The following is a 19,883-nucleotide window of genomic DNA, read 5'->3' on the forward strand; positions in this document are numbered from 1 at the left end:
TATAATTATAAATAAAAAACCGGCCAAGTGCGAGTCGGGCTCGCACAGGAAGGGTTCCGTACCATTATCTATAAAAATGGTCACCCATCCAAGTACTGACCCCGCCCGACGTTGCTTAACTTCGGTGATTGGATGAGAACCTCGAGATTGGAAAGAAATATTTATTTTATTCTGTTTTTAGTATTTGTTGTTATAGCGGCAACAGAAATACATAATCTGTAGAAATTTCAACTGGCTAACTATCAAAGTTCATGAGATACACCCTGGTGACAGACGGACAGACGGACGGACAGCGGAGTCTCAGTAATAGGGTCTCGTTTGACCCTTTGGGTATGGAACCCTAAAAATTGTTCGTATAAAAATATGCGCGCGTTATGTGTTCGTAAAGATCTACTGCATAAAAAAGTAAAGAGCTTAGTGCTAGTAGCCTGTGATGGCTCAGGCTCTGAACAGAGACGCGTGGAGGAATATGGGAGAGGCCTATTGGCAAGGGCAACCAGACAAAACGTCTGCAGATAAAGCAGTAAGCAGTAAGTAAGCCTGTGATGAGATGCGAATTCAGTCGAAGAAAAAAGAGCAACGCAGAATAAAGCATGCAAATGCAAAAGAAAAAAAAATATAAAAGTATATATGACACGGGCAAAACGTTTATACATTAGTATAGGTAAGTTAGGTAGGTAAGTATAGTCTGGCAAACCTATTTTGTCAGAAGAAATAAGTGGCGAATTTGATAAATGTACTAATTTGAAATTCGCGCCTTGTTCTAATGACAAATTGGTTTGCCAGACTATATAAATTAATTCAAGGTTAAGCTGTAAGGATCGTAATAGTTCTTAGAAATGACTACCTACAATTTAATGTATGTTTCCGTGTTAATTCTTACTAGCGCGTACAATCTTGCTTCCTGCTAGAAAGCAGCGAAAGTGTGCGCATTGTGCGAATTGAGCATTCAATTCAAGGAACATTCAAATAGAAAGCTTGGCATCCCCATTTTGTGCCGTTTAGTGCCAAATGATTCTCTTAACGGCTTAAGACAGAAGTCCATTTGTACGTTGGCGTATAAACAGATTTCAAAACAAAATTGGTTGCTCCTGTGGACAATAGTTAACAGCTTTTATGCATATAAGTAATGGTTTTCGCACACAGATCAATAGAAAAGGAATACCCCTTAATACAGATAAGGGTTTCATCAGGAAATTAGGCTTTATATCTCTTAACTTGGTGTTATTAGAAACGACAAACTTCTATGAAATTATAACGTATAAATAACACTTGCACTGCGTGTGCTATTGAAATCGTTGCATACTTATATTGGTTTAACTCTATAAAACTTGTCACTTAGGGCCACCCCACACTAGCGTCTTTAGAGTGCCGGCATCTAGTCAGCACTATAAAAATCACAGAACATAAATAAAAATGGCGTTGCTGCGCGGTTCGGAAACGCGGAATTCGTGTCAAAAACGCTTTCACGCCACATCGTAGAATCGCGTTAGCGCATTACGCAACAAACTCGTTTGCACAAAAACATCATCTCTAATTAATAATAACCGGCCAAGAGCAAGTCGGGCCACGCTCAGTGTAGGGTTCCGTAGTTACTCTTCCGTCACAATAAGCTAAACTGGAGCTTAAAGTATAGTAAATTGTTAACCAAGGGATGAAACGGTACCTTTCACCCGAGTTAAACAAATAGGCAAATTTGCATAATCAGTACTTAATTAAAGTAAGTCTTTTTACTATGAAGGGAAAACTTTTTGCGATAACTCAAAAACAGCTAAACTGATCATGTCCGCTATAGTTTTCATTTAATGTCTTTCTTAAGCTCTACTTCCACGATTTTTTTCATATTTTTTGGACCTATGGTTCAAAAGTTAGAGGGGGGGGAAACACATTTTTTTTTCTTTCGGAGCGATTATCTCCGAATATATTCACTTTATCAAAAAATGTTTCTTAAAAACCCCTATTAGTTTTGAAAGACCTTTCCAACGATACCCCAAACTCTAGGGTTGAAGCGAAAAAAAAAATTTCACCCCCACTTTACGTGTAGAGGAGGTACCTAAAAAAAAAAAATTTTTAGATTTGATTGTACGACTTTGTCGGCTTTATTGATTTATATATCCATGCCAAATTTCAGCTTTCTAGCACTAACGACCACGGAGCAAAGCCTCGGACAGACAGACAGACAGACAGACGGACATGGCGAAACTATAAGGGTTCCTAGTTGACTACGGAACCCTAAAAAATCAGCGAATTTAAGATTTTCATACAAAACTTGTTTTCTCTCTATTTCGTTTTTTTTACGCACACTTTTAGCATGTTTTGACCTATTGCATTGTGTTGGTGAACTCTGAAGCAATTCAGGCTTATAAAAAAAGTTGTAGTATCAGAACTTAAAATGAAATTAAAAGAATCGGTCCAAGGCATATAGCACTATTTTACTTTTCGTTTTATCCAGGAACCAAGAGCTCGTCGAGCTGATGTCCTCAGCCGTGCGAGACTTGGCCGAAGCAGAGTTCCTGGGGGAACGAGACGAGCAGAATAACCCGCTGCCTTCACGACCGGTCGCTGGAGATGGAGAGCCAAATACAGGTCAGTTTTTAATACATCCGTAAGTATTCTTACATACCTACATTTATCCTCTCGCCAGACCGTTTCTGGGCGGCTACCGGGAAAATCGTAATTCGTCAATTGCGGGCATTTTTCTGTCACTCTAATTACGTCTTAATGAGAGTAAAAGAGAAAGATCCCCGCAATTTGCAAATTTCGGTTTTTGCGGTAGGCCCCCTGCTGTCTTGTTGCTAAGACGGACAGGGAAACACACACCTTTCTCTAACCGCCTTGGCAGTGTCCTGACAAAGGATAAATAGATGTAATAACCTCTTTACTTTGGGTAGGAATTATATTGTATCCAGATTCCAGATCTACGTTGCTTTTCCTGAGGAGCTGTGTCGTTCAAATTGTACCTACTTCTTAACACGTAAAACCATTCTATATATGTATTTAGATAGGTACATATTTAATCCAACGGTTAAACAAACTTACGCTAAGGTATAATATGTATAGTTTACCGCTAAAATACCACAGCAAACTTAATTATGCTGGTGGCCAAATTCGGAACTAATGCAGATCCGCACGCCGCTTTCGTCCATTTCACTCGATCTGTGACAATTACGCTCACACACCGGCGTAATAGCCTCTCCAAACGTCACCGATTTGCAATACATTGCGGCATATGATCGATTAATTGACGGTATTAATTAATGTAAGTTGGCAATTATACCGGTTAATTAAGTACGTGAGACTCACACTCGGTCTGTTTTAACGACTAACTAACATTCCTCAAGTTTCTCAGTCAAACATATTTGCTTAAGATCTAATGAGCAAACTCATACATCCGCATGTGATCCGACCCACGGCCGTAGTTACAGTTGAATTTAAGGTAGGGCAGAATGAAGGTACCTAACTTATTACTAGAGTCAGACCAAGATAACTGGCAGCGATTTTGACAGCCCAGACAGCGCAAATGTTATTTTAAACGTCAAACTTTTATGAAATTATGACGTTAACACTTGCACAGGCTGGGCTATCAAAATCGCTGTACTATTGTACTAGGTAATTAAATAAAATTATTTCATGATCAACGAGAAACCAAGTTTATGCGCAAGAACTGACACGATTTTCAGTCGCAATGAAATATCTCGTAAATAAAGTATACTTGTAAATAAAGTAGAATATATATATATTATTATATATTATTGGTTGATTACAAAATAAAATAACTAAACTAAACCTACCTAAAAACAAACTCCTAATGCTATATCTGCCATATATATTTCATTATCAGTGACCAATAACTTTATGTCACGTTCAAAACTTCGGTAAATACATGTTTTTGTTACCTATCCACAATATATTCTATCATATCGCTTCATGTAATTAAGTATGTATTTATGTATTTTAGTACTTGTATATTATATACATAAGTATATCTTAGGATGAGTACCCATACCCATACCCACAACACGAAACGAACCTTCTCGAGCTTACTGTGGGGCTGTCAATTTGTATAAGAATGTCTTATAAAATTCTTTATTTATTTATTCATAAACATAACTTATATAAAATAACAGATAAGATATGTGAAATATGACAAATAAAACGAAAAATAAACCACGGACTACGTGCATTTTGCGGTCCTTGCACTTAGTAACCATTTGGTTTTTAACTTCATTAGAACAACCGTTCTAAATCTTAGCTGACCCAAAAGTCCCCACTACATTGGCATTGATCTTCACTTGCACCTTGCACATGTATTTACTGTGACAACATCGTAGAATGAGGAATTCAGTCGGTCTGTGCAACAAGTTATTTTTGAAAGGACAAAGTTGCTAGCCTTGAACGCATCCGCCACTCCGTCAATTTGTTGCTAAATAAAAGTGCAAATAACGTACATGTGGGTAAAGAATATGAGGACAGCATACCTATTGTTAAAAATAGACCAGTTTTTTATGGAAATCTCTCAATCTCTACTAGGATAGGAACCTAGGGGGTTATGTTGTGTAGACTTTGAATTTAGAAATTGGCTAAACCTTATTGTGGTTTAATTTAGTAACTACATAGTTTTTCGATATGCGCGCCAAGCGCTACTAAAAGTTTGGAGACGCGCGTTACGACGCCTCTCATACTAGGAGGTCTGGATTAGTAGGTTTGGCACAGTGGGATTTCTGTTTGCTCAAACAAAGACTACGAAGGTTCCTTCACTATCGGCTACTCGTATATCGTTAGTCGTTACACATCTTTATTACTAATAGATACTTGGAGGATTTAACAACTGGAGTCGCCTTTAAGAGCTTACCCCTTTGTCGAAAACCTCGGCCAATCATTGGCATGGTCATATGTATGTATGGATTGACGTTTATCTGACATGGCTATTTGTACGCAACGTACATTATACATATATACATTTCTAGTGCCCTCCCCCGCAAAAATCGGTAGACTGTTTTGTACAGAAAATTACAGACAAGGCGTCTCCAGTTGTTAAATCCTCCAAGCATAGATATGAGGATGTGTTTTACCCTATATATATTTGGCCACTTTGGTTGACACTCTATTTGATGCTGACTGTACCAACATATATATTCGTAGAGCTGTGTTTCTGATGGTGAGTTTTTCTTTGCTAGATTGAGAACAAGCGAGGAACCTTCCTTTATTCACTTAAACTTTAAACTGTCAATACGGCGAATCCTCAGCGACCATTAGGTTACGGTGATCGCTTAATCATCAGGTAATTAGCAGGCTGGCATAGTCATTACACGCATAGAAATTAATAATCTATTTGCTTTTTGCATGACATTGGCGCCGTAGTGGCGCCGCTCTGGCGAGCATGGGACACATTTGGGACATATTACTTATCTGACAGTCGATTGCTGTCAAATGTTATGAAGATGTCGCGTCGCCCTATGATAGTTGACTTTCTTCCCACGCCGTGCGATTGTTGGCGCTTGTACACCCACCACACATTTCGCGCATGAACAATAAAATGCGTATGTTCCTAACTTATAAACAGGTATTAGGTATTTTATGAACATGTTAAATATATTTCAAGGTGGCCTGCCTGCACGTGCACATTTGTTTGCGGTATTTTCTTAACAAAATATCACATCGCTACTATGTCTAACGATCCTTCCGCGCTGCGTTTCGCATGTGATCTGCTCATTGGTTACGATGGAGGAAATCATTAAAATAAAACGTAGATAAATATCCCTACCCAGTAACGGGGTAAAACAAGCGTAGTCTTTTCTTATATATTTTTTAACACTTTCTACCTCTAACACTTTCTACTAATGGAAACCGGCCACCGCAGCCTATGTTGAGTTTTCTAGGGTTCCAGTTCAACCAGTTGGATTGAACCATTACGAGTATAATACTACACGATGACCCGAAAATACGATTCCAAAGAATTTTTACAAATAATTTTCTTATTTATATGTCTATCACGCCTTAAGTAAGAACTTATAAGAATAAGAATGCGAAACCATTTATTGCCACACAATAAAAAATCTTATAGGTACAAAATGCTTTTTTTTTTGTGAAAAAAATCTTGTAGGTACAAAATGTTATTTCAAATTAAAACTACGATCATTTAACTGACACAAATATTATTTTAAAAATATTCTCATTTTGCTTTGATACACAAACGCAAATATTTGTTAAAATTCTTGATAATATTGCATATTGTTTAAGTACAGTGAAAAATCTTTGTCAACGTATTTTCGGGCCAAGCCAAAGCAGTAATATATGTGAATGTAATGTAAGGGTTTTTAAACTTTTTAACCATATTATAGGACAACCTCGCTTGTCCCTTCCTCTTCCGTGCTGCCTGCCTACAATACAATGATCAATAAAAAATAAAACACAAAGCTGGTCATCTATTTGATATGTTAGAATTCACAAGGAGCGGCCTTAAGGTTCGCATGTGGCCTGAATGCGAGTATTGACGTGTGTTGAATACTAACTACATCCAAGTGGAATTTGCTCCACAAATAACATACGGCGGTATCGAATCGACTCGTTGTTGCACTCCTTAGAATGCATAGTTATGTTTGGCAGGATGCTAATTTACAATGGTCACAATACAATTGTGCTATTACCCGTATACACTATCTATATAGTGTCAAGAGGTCTTTTTCGTTGTACAAGTGTTAGAGTCGGACCAAGCCAACTTTGCATGGCTTTTGCAATGTATGGCAATGTCATAATTGATGTCGAATTTCTAACGCTATAACTTGTGTTCTCTAATCTCTTTCTTCTATTCAAACTTGCGTAAACGTAACTTAGGCGGACTCCACCTTATGTTTTCAGTTAAGTTGGACATGCAAAATCTATGTATAGTTTCGTGATTCCTATTTTAGACTCGTATCTTTAAATCAATGTGGCATTAGGAATGTCAAGAAATAACTAGTGATTTTGTAGCTCGCTCAAGCTTTTAATTTTCCCTTACAAGGAGTAGTAGAAAAATACATATGCACCTATAATGGTTTGATTCGAACAAATGAAGACACATTCGGAGAAACAAATTGCGTAAAGCTCTAAATGAAATCTTTTCCTTCCAGGTTTCTCACGGGACACCTCGATTCGAAAACGGTTAGGCACCGCAAGTCGTGGCACTGAGTACAGTGAACATTGTCATGTAGGCTAATCGTGTTTAGACTCTAGATTTCTCTTGTTGGTATTCAATTTCTCTTGAACTTAATGCGTTTACTCTTAGGTACAGTCAGCTTTAAAATTTAAGTATTGTTGCCATAGAAATAAGGATGTGTCTCGATCAAGATTAGATTTAGATTCGATTTTTTTTTAATATTATAGGACATTATTACACAAATTGACTAAGTCCCACAGTAAGCTCAATAAGGCTTGTGTTGAGGGTACTTAGACAACGATATATATAATATATAAATATTTATAAATATTTATATACATAGAAAACACCCATGACTCAGGAACAAAATATCCATGCTCATCACACGAATAAATGCCCTTACCAGGATTTGAACCCGGGACCATCAGCTTCGTAGGCCAAACCGGTCATCATGATTAGATGATTTATTTCATGAAAGACAATTACATAATACATTTGCATTGATGTCAAAAATATAAGAATTTCTATCAATAAAATAAAAATGAAAATAATAACAATACTAATGAAATAAAATTATAGCTCCAATAAGGATTGTCAATACAATTAGAATAACAGTAAGTAGGTAAATACTTACAAAATCCAAAATATAAATTTACAATGTCAAAACTTACGAAAATACGAGAACAATAAAAATAAAAACGATAAATTAGGTCCTATCATTAATTCATTATCCCATATATGTGGCCACTTATACAATTAACTGAATTTATAAATATGTATCATTCTGAAGGTTATCTGGTCTATTTATTTATTTTTGTCTTTTTAGGGTTCCGTAGCCAAATGGCAAAAAACGGAACCCTTATGGATTCGTCATGTCCGTCTGTCTGTACGATTATGTCACAGCCACTTTTTTCCGAAACTATAAGAACTAACTGTTCAAACTTGGTAAGTAGATGTATTCTATGAACATCATTAAGATTTTCACACAAAAATAGAAAAAAAAAACAATAAATTTTGGGGGTTCCCCATACTTAGAATTTTTTTTAGTTTTATCATTCTCTTATTTTAGAAGTTACAGGGGGTGGGGGACACACATTTTACCACTTTGGAAGCGTCTCTCGCGCAAATTATTCAGTTTAGAAAAACATGATATTAGAAACCTCAATATCAATTTTGAAGACCTACACACGTATGGGTTTGATGAAAAAATTTTTTGAGTTTCAGTTCTAACTTAGAACTAAATAATTAATTTTAATTTGCGCGAGAGACACTTCCAAAGTGGTAAAATGTGTGTCCCCCACCCCCTGTAACTTCTAAAATAAGAGAATAAAAAAACTAAAAAAAATATATGATATACATTACCATGCAAACTTCCACCGAAAATTGGTTTGAACCAGATTTAGTAAGTAGTTTTTTTTAATACGTCATAACCGTACGGAACCCTTCATGGGCGAGTCCGACTCGCACTTGGCCGCTTTTTTTTTTCTAGAAAAAATACTAATTACGAGTATCAATCCTGTATGTGCAGTGTTCTCAATTGGGGATAGGATAGGATTTTATTAGATCGATGAAACTGCTATATTGATAGGTAATTAGTTGAATGAAATTTTTTTTTAGTATCGCTGTTTCACTCTAGATGGCGGAAGGGTGCTGTAGTATCCCGTGGGTAGATATTACTACAGCACCCTGTGGTGTTCGTTTTTTCATCGTTATTATTTTATTAATTTTGCTTTTGTTTGTTTTATTACTCTTCTTCAGAATACATTTACCCATAGTTAAAGAGCTATATTATTTTTAGATCGGCTGTTGATGACGGAATGGCACAACTACAGTTCGCTGACGGAGCCTTAGTAATAACGATTGAAATGCCGCTTAATCGAATATGTAAGAGATAAAAATACCCTATTTATTATTCACAGAATGGGAGTGCGTGATCGATCCCCTCCCATTAACCGGCGTTCTGGGGCGCGCACGGCGCGAATGGGCGGCGCGGCACGTGCTCGCAGCCGGCGCCTTGCTGGGCAAGAGCTGCTCCGCCGCGCTCAAGCTGGCCGGCCACCAGCCCAAGCTGCAGACGCAGGTATGTAATGGACAAAGGTTCACCAACGGAGACCAAGTTCTAAAATAAGAATCGCCTGGCTCACGAAGAAAAGGCGAGACGCATGGCAGCAGTTTACCAAATAATTCTGCCTAAACATATACGTCCCACTGCTGGGCACAGCGCGAGAGGGTTTGGGCTATAGTCCCAATGCCTGCCGTGCGGCTTTGAGCTAGGTATTTATTGCATTGGCTTTAATTTAAACTGAGTTATGTATATGAATCCACGTTTATATGAAGGTCTGCTTATGGTAAGCTTTGGTTACTTTAACCCTTTGACCGTCAAAGACCTCAACTAACGCGTGCGGCTACAGCCCAATATCAACCTTCGTGCATTCCGACAAGGTTCACGATGACGCGAAGACTACGATAGGAGCGTTCAAAGAGTGAAAAGCATCACTTTATGTCGCTGACATTATGATCATCGACGTAATTCTTGATTGTCTGTAGGTACCTATTAATAGTTTCACAAATTCTTAATTCACTAAACTTTTTAATTCCAGGGCTACCTCTTCGGCTGCCACTTAGCCCTAGCCTGGCAAGCCTTCCTTGACTTGGAACCGTTCTCCGGCCCCGAGCCCTCTCGCTTCTCGTTAGTCGGTGCCCCGTTGGCGTTCACTCTTCAAGCGCGGCCTGAGCTGTACGAATACATCGAGGCTGGGCGGAAGAGTGTGCACGATGTCGACTACCACGCGGTAAGTACATACCACTAGTTTATAGAATGGTTAAATTGACAAATAAAACAAGAAGACAAAGAAAGGAACAAGTTACAAGTATCTATACAAAGTCGCGTTCTTCAAATACAACCCCGTATCCTTGACTTCGTCTTGTCTTCGTACTAATTGTCGTAGTATATCAGGTGAAGTACTTTAAGATTATTGTGATGTAACATATGTAATATATACGATGTGGTTGTACTTAATAAATAAATAAATAAAATAAAAATAGGACCACGAGATAGTTTTCTAGTAGAGGCAGTGGGCACTCGACCTTTCGGGCGCTCTCGACTGAGAATTGCTACGAGCAATTATTAGGGTTGGCAAAAATTTACGTTCCATTGCGTGCACACCACAGATAAGATAAATACTTACTTGAAATTTGAACCCCCAAAATAGCCGAAGGGGATAGTACCATACATTAGAAAGGGTCAACATGATTCGTCCTTGAATCGCTGTGAAACTTCGGGTTTGTAGGAAGTGTCCACGAAGTGTCATTTCTGTACGGTAGTACTACTATTTAATATGTGGTAGAGGTTAATATTTTAATATTATACAGTGTGTCCCTAGCCATTGACAAAGCCGAAATGTACATATGCATTAGGGTATTTAGAACCAGTGTACAAAGTATCATAACAGCCGGTGTAGCGGTTTCGAAGAAATTAACAAATTACCAATTTTTACTTTGGAGCAGCCTGTATGTGTTAGTAGCTCCTAAGGTAATATCCTCAAAGAATAGTATGGAACCTTCTTCAACCTTTTTGATTATCTTTTTAGGGTTCCGTAGCCAAATGGCAAAAAACGAAACCCTTATAGATTCGTCATGTCCGTCTGTCTGTTCGATTATGTCACAGCCACCTTTTTATTCATGACGCTAATAAGCTTCTGACTTTTGAAAAATGACATCATTATCAAATATTCGAACAAATTGTCAAAACACTGCCAAAGATTAACGCAGTGTTTCTTTTTGTTGTCGATTATTGCAAATAACTTTTGTTCGAAAAAAATATTATTTAATCTTTTGTTTTAATTAAAAAAATATTAACGTCAGAGCATTCCTAAGAGTAACCCTACGTGGAATTTCAGGGTTTGTCCAATGGCTAAGGTCACCCTGTATAATAACATTATTAGCGTTATAGTGAGAGATTATTTAGATGTAAGCTCTGGCACATATCGCTCAAACTTTGAAATGGCTTTCTTCACCTAGTATTTTTTCGTTGACAGCTTTACAAAGCGGTGCTAGAAGGCGACGGCATCGAGCAGACCAAGAAGCTCCAGCGAGAGCACATAGCCACCGCCTGCGAGGTGCTCGACAGCTTCCCCAACTGCGATGCCAGGACCGCCCTCACCAACATCATAGTCGCCATGCACCACGACCACCTCTAGAGTTAAGGAACTACCTGTGGTATTTTATGTTACATAACGATATGATTATCTAGACGACTAAAACGGGTCTAAATGGCGTATGCAGAAACCACCACAATTTGTCTCTGGGACTAGTATGCGAATCGGAGATTAGTTTTACGCAAGTAAGTCCCGTTTTTAATAATGTGTAAAAATCGTAAACGTTTAAATCAGTAGGTAAATGTAATATAATTTCCATTGGTCCTCTTAAATCACCTTTTGACGCCTGCCTTTTAAGAGGGGGCGTAAAGCCAAGAAATTAGAAAGAAACAAAAGAAACTTGCGACGGAAGTTTTGGCGATTGCGTGACGTGCGTGCTTTTAAAATTTTACCTCAATAACTCTGAAAGTACTTACCTATACTTCTGATTAAAATTTGCTAATGAAATTCTTCAGCTAGGAATATCAGTATCACTAGCTATTTTATTCTAAAATTATACTATAGTATGCAGGGTAACGATATACAATCGAAAATAAATGAACATGTTTTCGTGTTTTTTTTTCAATCGAGCCAACTTTGAACTTTCAAGGTTTTGCTTAGTCTGCCCTCGCAACTATAGTCTAATTTCCAGGTGTATTTTTCATGGCATTATCCCTTGACTAAAACGGATAAAAAATCAATATTAACACTGCAATTTTACGTTGGCCCCCTCTTAGAAATAAGATTTACAGTACATATGGGGCTACTTTATAGCACTAGTGCGAGAAGTAGCATATTACGTTACTGTGTCGAACATTTAAAGGGCCATATGTACTGTAAAACGTTGTACGATACATGTGCGAATAGGTAATTCGCAACTGGTGTCGATTTAAAACACTCCCTTCGGTCGTGTTTTAATTTATCGCCACTCGTTTCGAATTTCCTATTTTTCGCACTTGTATCGTAATGTACTATATTGATATTGAGCTGAGCCAGGCCATTAAGAAATAAGTAATAATAGAGTACTCACTCCATACTTCAGTTTTCTTACCAAAACGCGTATTTTCGTAGTCGCCATCTTGCGTCAAGTAGCGGTTTTTCAATACCGCTACTTGACACTATGTCACTGGTGTCGCGACTGACAAAAGCTCAATAATTTACAACTAATGATACAAGCAGGAGTTGAAAATAGATTTCCTGTTAATCCGGTTATAATAGTAGTTGAAAATGAATGAGCATTAGAGTTTTCGTTCGCCGCGACATCTATTGTCAAGTAGCAGTACTGATAAATCTGCTACTTGACGCTCTAGCGTGATTGTTGACTACGAAAATAATAAGCGTTTTGGTAACAAAATTGATGTATGGAATTAGCACTCTACAGAGTGTTTATTTAGTCACCTGAAATAATTTACGGCCTGAATATATATAGGTCATATTGAGTGAGAAAAATTTACTTTCCCATAGAAAATGTCAAGGTCAGACAGCCAAAACGTAGGAAACAGTAAATATTATACTTACTTATTTTTAATAGTATACTTATTTCTCTAGGGCCAGGCGTAGGCGCTATTAAGAAGGCCCTGTATATACAGCACGATCAAGAATATAATTAACCAAAGTACGAGAAAGCTGCTGTAGGGAAGGATAATATAATATCCATTAACAAGTATAGGTACAAGATAATCGACAAAAGCTTCTTTGTCTGTTATTAAATAAATATTTGTTTCCAATTTATACTTATACTGAAAAGGTAGGTAAGTATCTAAAGATGAATTTGTTCTATGAGGCTGCCGCATATAACACTTTTTCATTCGTAAAGTCCGTCACAGACGGAGCGATAATATACGAAAATATATCTTAAGGCATCTTACGGTATATTTTACGTACTATTTGACAGCGTCCACACAAGAACCTATAATATATACTTTATTAAGATATAGCAAGGCATATTACGTTATATTTTGGTATATTTAGTCTCTCTCACAAATCTCACATTGTAGGTGCTAGACAGACAACGATATATATTTTGGTATCGTTGTCGTGTGTGGTCTATAAGGTCTATAAGATATATTTCTGTATTTTACGGTATATTCATATACCTACATATATTATCGTTTCTTCTGTAACGGGCTTAAAGGATTTTGTAATTATAATATAACGTGATGACACAGTGACCGACAGAAAGTAATAACCGACACTTATTTTTTATCCAAGAAAATAAGGGTTGTCGTACTTGCCATATTAAGAAAGCGATTACTTAATATGACAACACTGTGCAGCTGTGTATGTCAAATACGGGTATAATATTTTTCACATTGCTTGGGTTCGGTGACAGCTGTCATCTCAATATAATTTGACATTTTAAGGCTAGAAAACATAAGTGTCGGTTATTGGTTCCCGAGTTCCTGACGGTCATTGGTGCTACTACGTTAATTAGATTAATTCGTGTTACCATCGCGTAAGTTACCATAATTATTGAAAATATCATAGATATAACTTATACAGCACATTGGTTACGTTTGTGAAGGACAGATGGTTTTTATACTTACATGTAATTTTTTTACCTTAAATCGTAATTAGCAGTCTATATACTTAACTTCTATTTCTGTTTGTTAATTAAACTATAATATATGTAAATACATGGCTAATTGGATGTATGTAGGTACAATTTGCACCAATTTACCTCTTGCTACTGCCTATTATTTAAAAAAAATCTTTCCAAACTCAAAAAATAATATTTGAAATGTTAGTGGGAATTACAGATATTTAAAATGCTTGTTATAAATATAATGTAAGAACTTAGTGAACGTCCCTTTAAAAAAATGCCACTTTCATTAATTTTGTATTTTTTTCATATTTTTTTTTTCTTCTCAAAATAACGAACTCTTTCGATCCTAAGGGATAAAAAATGTCCCAGGGTTTTTTCCCTATTGTGTTACCATTTCCCCATATGTGGCGGTGCCAAAAAGGAAAATTTGAAAAATGTAAACAATCTTGGGACACTTTTTTCTTCTCCTATAAGGATAAAAGGGCTCACGATCATGATTAGAAATAACACAAAAGTGGCAAAAAAGAAACGCTCTAGTAATGTATTTTCTTTTATAAGACACATATTTTTACATAAAAAAAGCTAGTTAAAGTAAAATATTAAGTACAGGACACGTATAATATTTTTGCATCAATAACAGGTGTGCAACAACACTCACACAATTCGAGGCTTTGACACTACATTATTAACTGTAATGTAGGCACTCAAGGTATTTCTGTATTTTTTTTTCCAAATACCATTCCATGGAGCAATGAAAATGTATGAAAATACATTGTTATTGTATGTACTTTTGTAATAAATATTTTTACTTATGTCGTATTTTATTATTAATTCTTATAACTCGTGTCGATTTAAAACACTCCCTTTGTTCGTGTTTTAATTTATCGCCGCTTGTTTCGAATTTCCTATTTTTCGCACTTGTATCGTATTATAGTATTAAAACACACAAGAATTTAAAAACATGATATCCGCCCTTCCATCTCACTCACGCTTATGCTCAGTGAGATTTAGAGAAGAACATGAACTTAAGTCGCGCTTTGAAACTTGATCCACTCATTTTGTTTTAGTTTTTTTGTCGGTCTAAAGCTAATTCTAGTCGGTCTAATTTTTCCATTTGTTCATTTTGAATCTTATCTTATTTCAATTACCATAGGAGTCGTAATTCAATAACCGGTTAAAGTGACCGGACCCTTTTTTTTGCAGGTAGTGGCACGTGCGGTTTTAGTTAACAATAGACAAAGGATAAGCCGTTGGGGTTATACTTGTGGAAGGAAACAACAAATCGTTTTAAATTATTGTATTAATAAATAATGGTAGTTCTATTTACATGACACATTCGATTACTCTTTTGTTTTGGCAGAAGACAATAAAAATATTGTTACACAATAGGTTTGTCGTAACTTAAATTAACGCGCAGGGCGTAAAGTAACCTAAATTGTAAAAACCACATGGTAATAAGTTAATAACCCACATTTAAAACACCTGAAACCAGGCGAAATTAATCAACAAACGTCATGCTTTTTGGTTACAACTTTATGACAATACTGGTCGTTTTTGGTTTTGAGTTTAGAATTTGATGAAAAATACCGCATACTTTCATGCACACTGAAGAATACACGTTACAAGCAGTCCAAGCACTCAAGTTAATGGGTATATCACAGGTTTCTAGTGACCTAACTGATACAACGCTTATAAAAGACCGATGATACATGATTTCTTTACATACGCTACAAATTTTATCTTTACAATTTTGGTGTCAAAATTTTGCCCGTGCAAAACGCGTATAAAATTATAAACTCGGTTTAATGCTAGTACCACAGTACGATCAAAAGTCGGTATACTTAAAATTGACGAGGGACAAAATACACCAAGAAGACATTTTGATAGTAACGTGGTTGGAAGTTGGATAAATGAGGTTTGTAACGCGTAGATAACTATCATTATAAATATTGCGATGGGTTTGATATGTGCAGTCCCGACGGGACCAGAGCTGGATCACGACCGTTGGCAACTGGCAATGGCAAGACTTCCTACAACGTCTACACAAATAATATCCAAATACAATTTTAGGCAAATTTTGGTAAGTTTTGAAACGTTAAGCATTTCCATAAGATCGACGACAATTCGCACCATTCGTTAATTTTAATTTCACTCCTACCTTACAATTTACATAGACTCCGATGTCTATTATTGCTTAATTTTTATAAGTTTTGCCATCAAAACTATTAACCTATAAATAATTTCACGTTCGTCCCAATAAATTTACCGTTCAATAAATACGTACACGTAAAAAATATAAACTATATCAATAGTTTAATCTTTAAAACAAACTTTTTCTTACGCTAATTATATATTAATAACTATTAATCAGTATGTTTTCATTCATTTTCAATAATACGCCTACTTTATAATCTTTCCAAGCGCCTGACAATTGTTTTTCTGCAAATAATCTATCTTATATAAATGTATGTAATTTATTACTCATCTTTTTATTGTATGTACCTAATTTTATAAAATTTTATCGTCTACGTTAGATGATTAGTTAGTAGACGCGTCACTTGATCAAACGAACAAGGCAATGATTAATTTAATATCGAATGTCTACAGACCTCGGTCTGCGGCCGAACATGCAGGCACTAGTGAAAAGTAAAGAAGGCTACTTGAACATGCTAAAAACAACTGCAATAATTTAATGTGATGACGTAAAGGAAATATATTAATGTCTACAGTAACACTAAACCGTTACAAAGGAAATGATCTGACAATGGTTCACGTAATACAATATAAATAAGTTAAATACTCTAAAAAGTTAAAAATACACACATCCTAACCTAATAGAAAAGCACTCATATCTTTGTGGTACTAACCGTGTCGCTCGAGCGCCACCGTTTGATTTAATAATAATAAATACGCCTAAAAAATGATCAGCAATACAGAGGAATGGTAATTAAAATACAATTAAAACAACTTAAATACATAAACAAAGGTACAAAAATATCAATAAACACGCTCGCCAACTGCAAGTAGCGTCGCGGCGCGAGTATCGTCTGACGTTTTGTACTCTGTCTCGTAAGCTAGTCACAGGTTAGTAGTTGAGATCATTGCGATGCACACGCATTGCGTCGTATTAGAAAACACCCACAAAATATGCAGACAAAATACTAACCATTCTATTTTAAAACATAGAATGTAAAATAATAAAAACTAGATCCAAAAAGGGCCACAAATCGATTTCTACGACAAGAATATACAAAAAACAAATCTACACGATAACGGTCACTTCGACTATACACGATTCGATACTAACATAGTAACGTAAGACTAGCTGAAATGCGATAAACACTATTAAAAAATATAACTTAAAATTACATCTTTGATCGGAAACTCACTCGGGTCACCGGGGACGGCCGGCGTCCAGAAAAGACCCGGACCGGCCCGACTTACATTTAAATTTTATAAATCGAGGAACTACAATAGTCGGAAAGCACTGCGTCTCTACCTAGAGAGTCTACTAATGGAAAGGCAACATCTCTCGTCTCGCTCACTCGGTCGCGACGAGCGGGGCGGGCGGCGGGCGGCGCGCGGGCCGTCAGGTGGCCGACTCCTGGTAGGGGCCCGTGACCGTGCAGCCGTGCATGGGGAACAGCGTGGTCCACGACGTGGTGGTGTTGGTGGCGGCGCGCAGCAGCACGTGGCCGGCGCGGCGCGCGGCCGCCGTGGCCTCCACGAGCGCGGCCAGCGAGGCGCGGCCGGGGCCGGCGCCGGGCCGGCTCGCGGGGGCCGCCGGGCCCGGCGTGCCCGGCGTCCCGGCGCGCGACGAGGGGCTGGAGCCGGCCGCGCAAGGCGACGGGTTCAGCCCCAGCTTCTTTAGTCTCATCTTCTCCTCCCACTCCTCGAGGCCGTGCTTCGGACGGTTGAGGTTCCGGTGCTGGTAGAAAACCAGTGATATTCGAGTCGGATTCATCCGGTTGGGTGTCCGGACGGACGTCGTCGAGTGCATCTCGTGCTTGGCGCACTCGAAGAGCACGCTGCCGTGGCCGAGGGCGATGGCGACGCCGCCCATCTGGCCGTCCTTGAAGCATTCGAGGTTGTCGGTGACCTCGGTGACCTCCCCTATGGGCTCCGCCTTGGGCGGCTCGGGCGGGTAGGGGATGGAGAAGGCCGGCGGGTACAGGCACCAGTTCGGCGACGACTGGCACCAGTTCGGACTTGGATTTTGATAAAAATTTGGCGCAAAATTAGGATTATATTGATACCCGTACGAGTTGTAGCAGTGGGGATTTCTTAGCAGCTCCTCCCTTTTGTACTTCTCGGCGTTGTAGTACGCCAAGCTGTTGTAGTCGTTGTACGTGTTTTCGTACGGATTAAAATGTCCGTACGGATTTGGCGAAAAGCTGTAGGCGTTTGCCACCTGGGGGTAGTTGCCGTAGCCCTGAATTGGAGCTTGATTTCCGTAGCATTGTTGATTGACAGCTTGGAAGTTGCTGCCGGAGAACTCAGTCGGTTTGTTGGCCGCGGCCATATTCTGGTTATCGTCATGGCTGATTGTGTAGTTGGCTTGGGACGTGGCAGTTTGTGCGGCAGTGTTGTTCGGTGATCTATTGTCGTATGGACTTCTGTGTTCGTATCCTTGTGCTAGAGGCGTTCTGTCGGAAGGTGGATATGGTTTCAAGAATGTGGTGTTCTCCATGCCTTCGGCTGGATTGACGTGCTGTGATCGCGACGGAGGCCGCGCCTTTGGAACCCTGAACAAGGCGTTTTCATTTTCTGGAGTCGTAGGTTCCTTAGTTTTAGAAGGATCCCAAGTCTTGGATTCGGGTGATTTCCACACACTCTTTCGCGATTCTAAGGAAGCATTTAATTCAGTACTGTTATTTGGAGATTTTAACTCGGGCACTTGAGAAGGGGCCGGCGAGGCCGGGGTGCTCTGAGATTTCTGAGAAATCTCAGTCAGTCTCGGGGAGCTTGGCATATCAAAGTCTGGAAGTTTCTGGGTTAGATCAGCTATGAGAGAGTTTTTATCCGTTTCCGAGGGATTCTTTTGGGACGTGTCTGAATTTGTTTCGCTTCTATTAGAGTCCGGACTGTAGTTGTTCGGCGGAACGTTGAGGTGCGCCGTCGTGGAATCGGGGTCCTCCTTGACGACGTTGCTGAATATTTCGGCGCCGGCGAAATCGGGCCATTGGTTCTGTGCGGGGTTCATCTGATCGCTATTCGGGGGGTTCGGGAACTGGTCCCTTTTCTGTAGACCGGAAGCGAAACCGGGAAGCTCATCGGGGTTAGGATTCTGGCAGCTTTCGACCGGCGCGGGATTGTTGACGTGGTTCGGGTACAGCGCGTTCTGGTGGTGCAGATTGTAGTTCTGCTCGTAGGAGTTGTACGGCGAGTCCAGAACGGTGCTGGATATCTGGTTGCTCTGCAGCTGGGCGTCGGTGAAGTTGTCTATCATGGTGGCCATGTCGAGCAGGGCGGGGTTGCTCAGGTTGGGGTTCATGAGGCCGGAGGAGTTGTGCATGGGGTTGAAGGCGGAGTTGAAGGAATTGTTGGTGAAGGGCGAGGGGTTGGAGGGGGTGACCGCGCGGGGGGAGGCGCTGTGCTGGCTGCGCGGGCTGGCGGGCGGGCGCGCGTCGGGCTGCGGCGCGCGCGGCGAGGGCGGCGCGGCCTTCCTGTGGCCGGTGGGGCTGGCCTGGCTGCCGCTGGAGCTGTTGGCGTCGGTCGCTTCTTCGTCCTTCCGCTTCTTTCCGTGCCTCCGGCAGGGCTGTAGTGGAACTGAGCGCACGCGTACTTCCATAGGATATCTGTAAGCGATGAGAAAAACATTTTAGTTGTGTGCAACAAACCCTAAGAGGAAGGTAGATTTTATAAGAACTAGGCGTATCGAAAATTGTTGTGTCATTCGTGACAGTAGCATCGTTACAGTAGTATACCTCGGCTTATCAACTATCATCCTAAATTAATACCCGAAATCAACAGCATATCGCAATATGCACTTAATTCCGGGTCTTAATTTAGGATGATTCCGGGATATAAAAGTACGCCTCATGACGTATTGAGACCTTTCATCTTA

The 19,883-nt window shown here is 39.1% G+C and overlaps 2 protein-coding genes across 6 annotated transcripts in view; one reads left to right on the forward strand and one right to left on the reverse strand.

Moving 5' to 3' along the window:
* LOC133519801 (all trans-polyprenyl-diphosphate synthase PDSS2) overlaps positions 1-14,628 on the forward strand; it is a 37,005-nt gene extending 22,377 nt beyond the window's left edge. The window contains 4 exon segments of the mRNA XM_061853911.1: positions 2,453-2,586; positions 9,055-9,215; positions 9,736-9,927; positions 11,173-14,628. Of these exon segments, the coding sequence (XP_061709895.1) occupies positions 2,453-2,586; positions 9,055-9,215; positions 9,736-9,927; positions 11,173-11,334 (649 nt within the window). The 3' untranslated portion in view covers positions 11,335-14,628.
* A 470-nt stretch (positions 14,629-15,098) lies between these two features.
* LOC133519799 (methylcytosine dioxygenase TET-like) overlaps positions 15,099-19,883 on the reverse strand; it is a 143,735-nt gene continuing 138,950 nt past the window's right edge. For all 5 annotated transcript variants that reach the window (XM_061853907.1, XM_061853906.1, XM_061853905.1 and 2 more), the window contains one exon: positions 15,099-19,614. In XM_061853907.1, the coding sequence (XP_061709891.1) occupies positions 17,406-19,614 (2,209 nt within the window). In that variant the 3' untranslated portion in view covers positions 15,099-17,405. The remainder of the gene's footprint in view (positions 19,615-19,883) is intronic.

The sequence above is a fragment of the Cydia pomonella genome, chromosome 7 (assembly GCF_033807575.1).
Source record: "Cydia pomonella isolate Wapato2018A chromosome 7, ilCydPomo1, whole genome shotgun sequence".
NCBI lineage: Eukaryota > Metazoa > Arthropoda > Insecta > Lepidoptera > Tortricidae > Cydia > Cydia pomonella.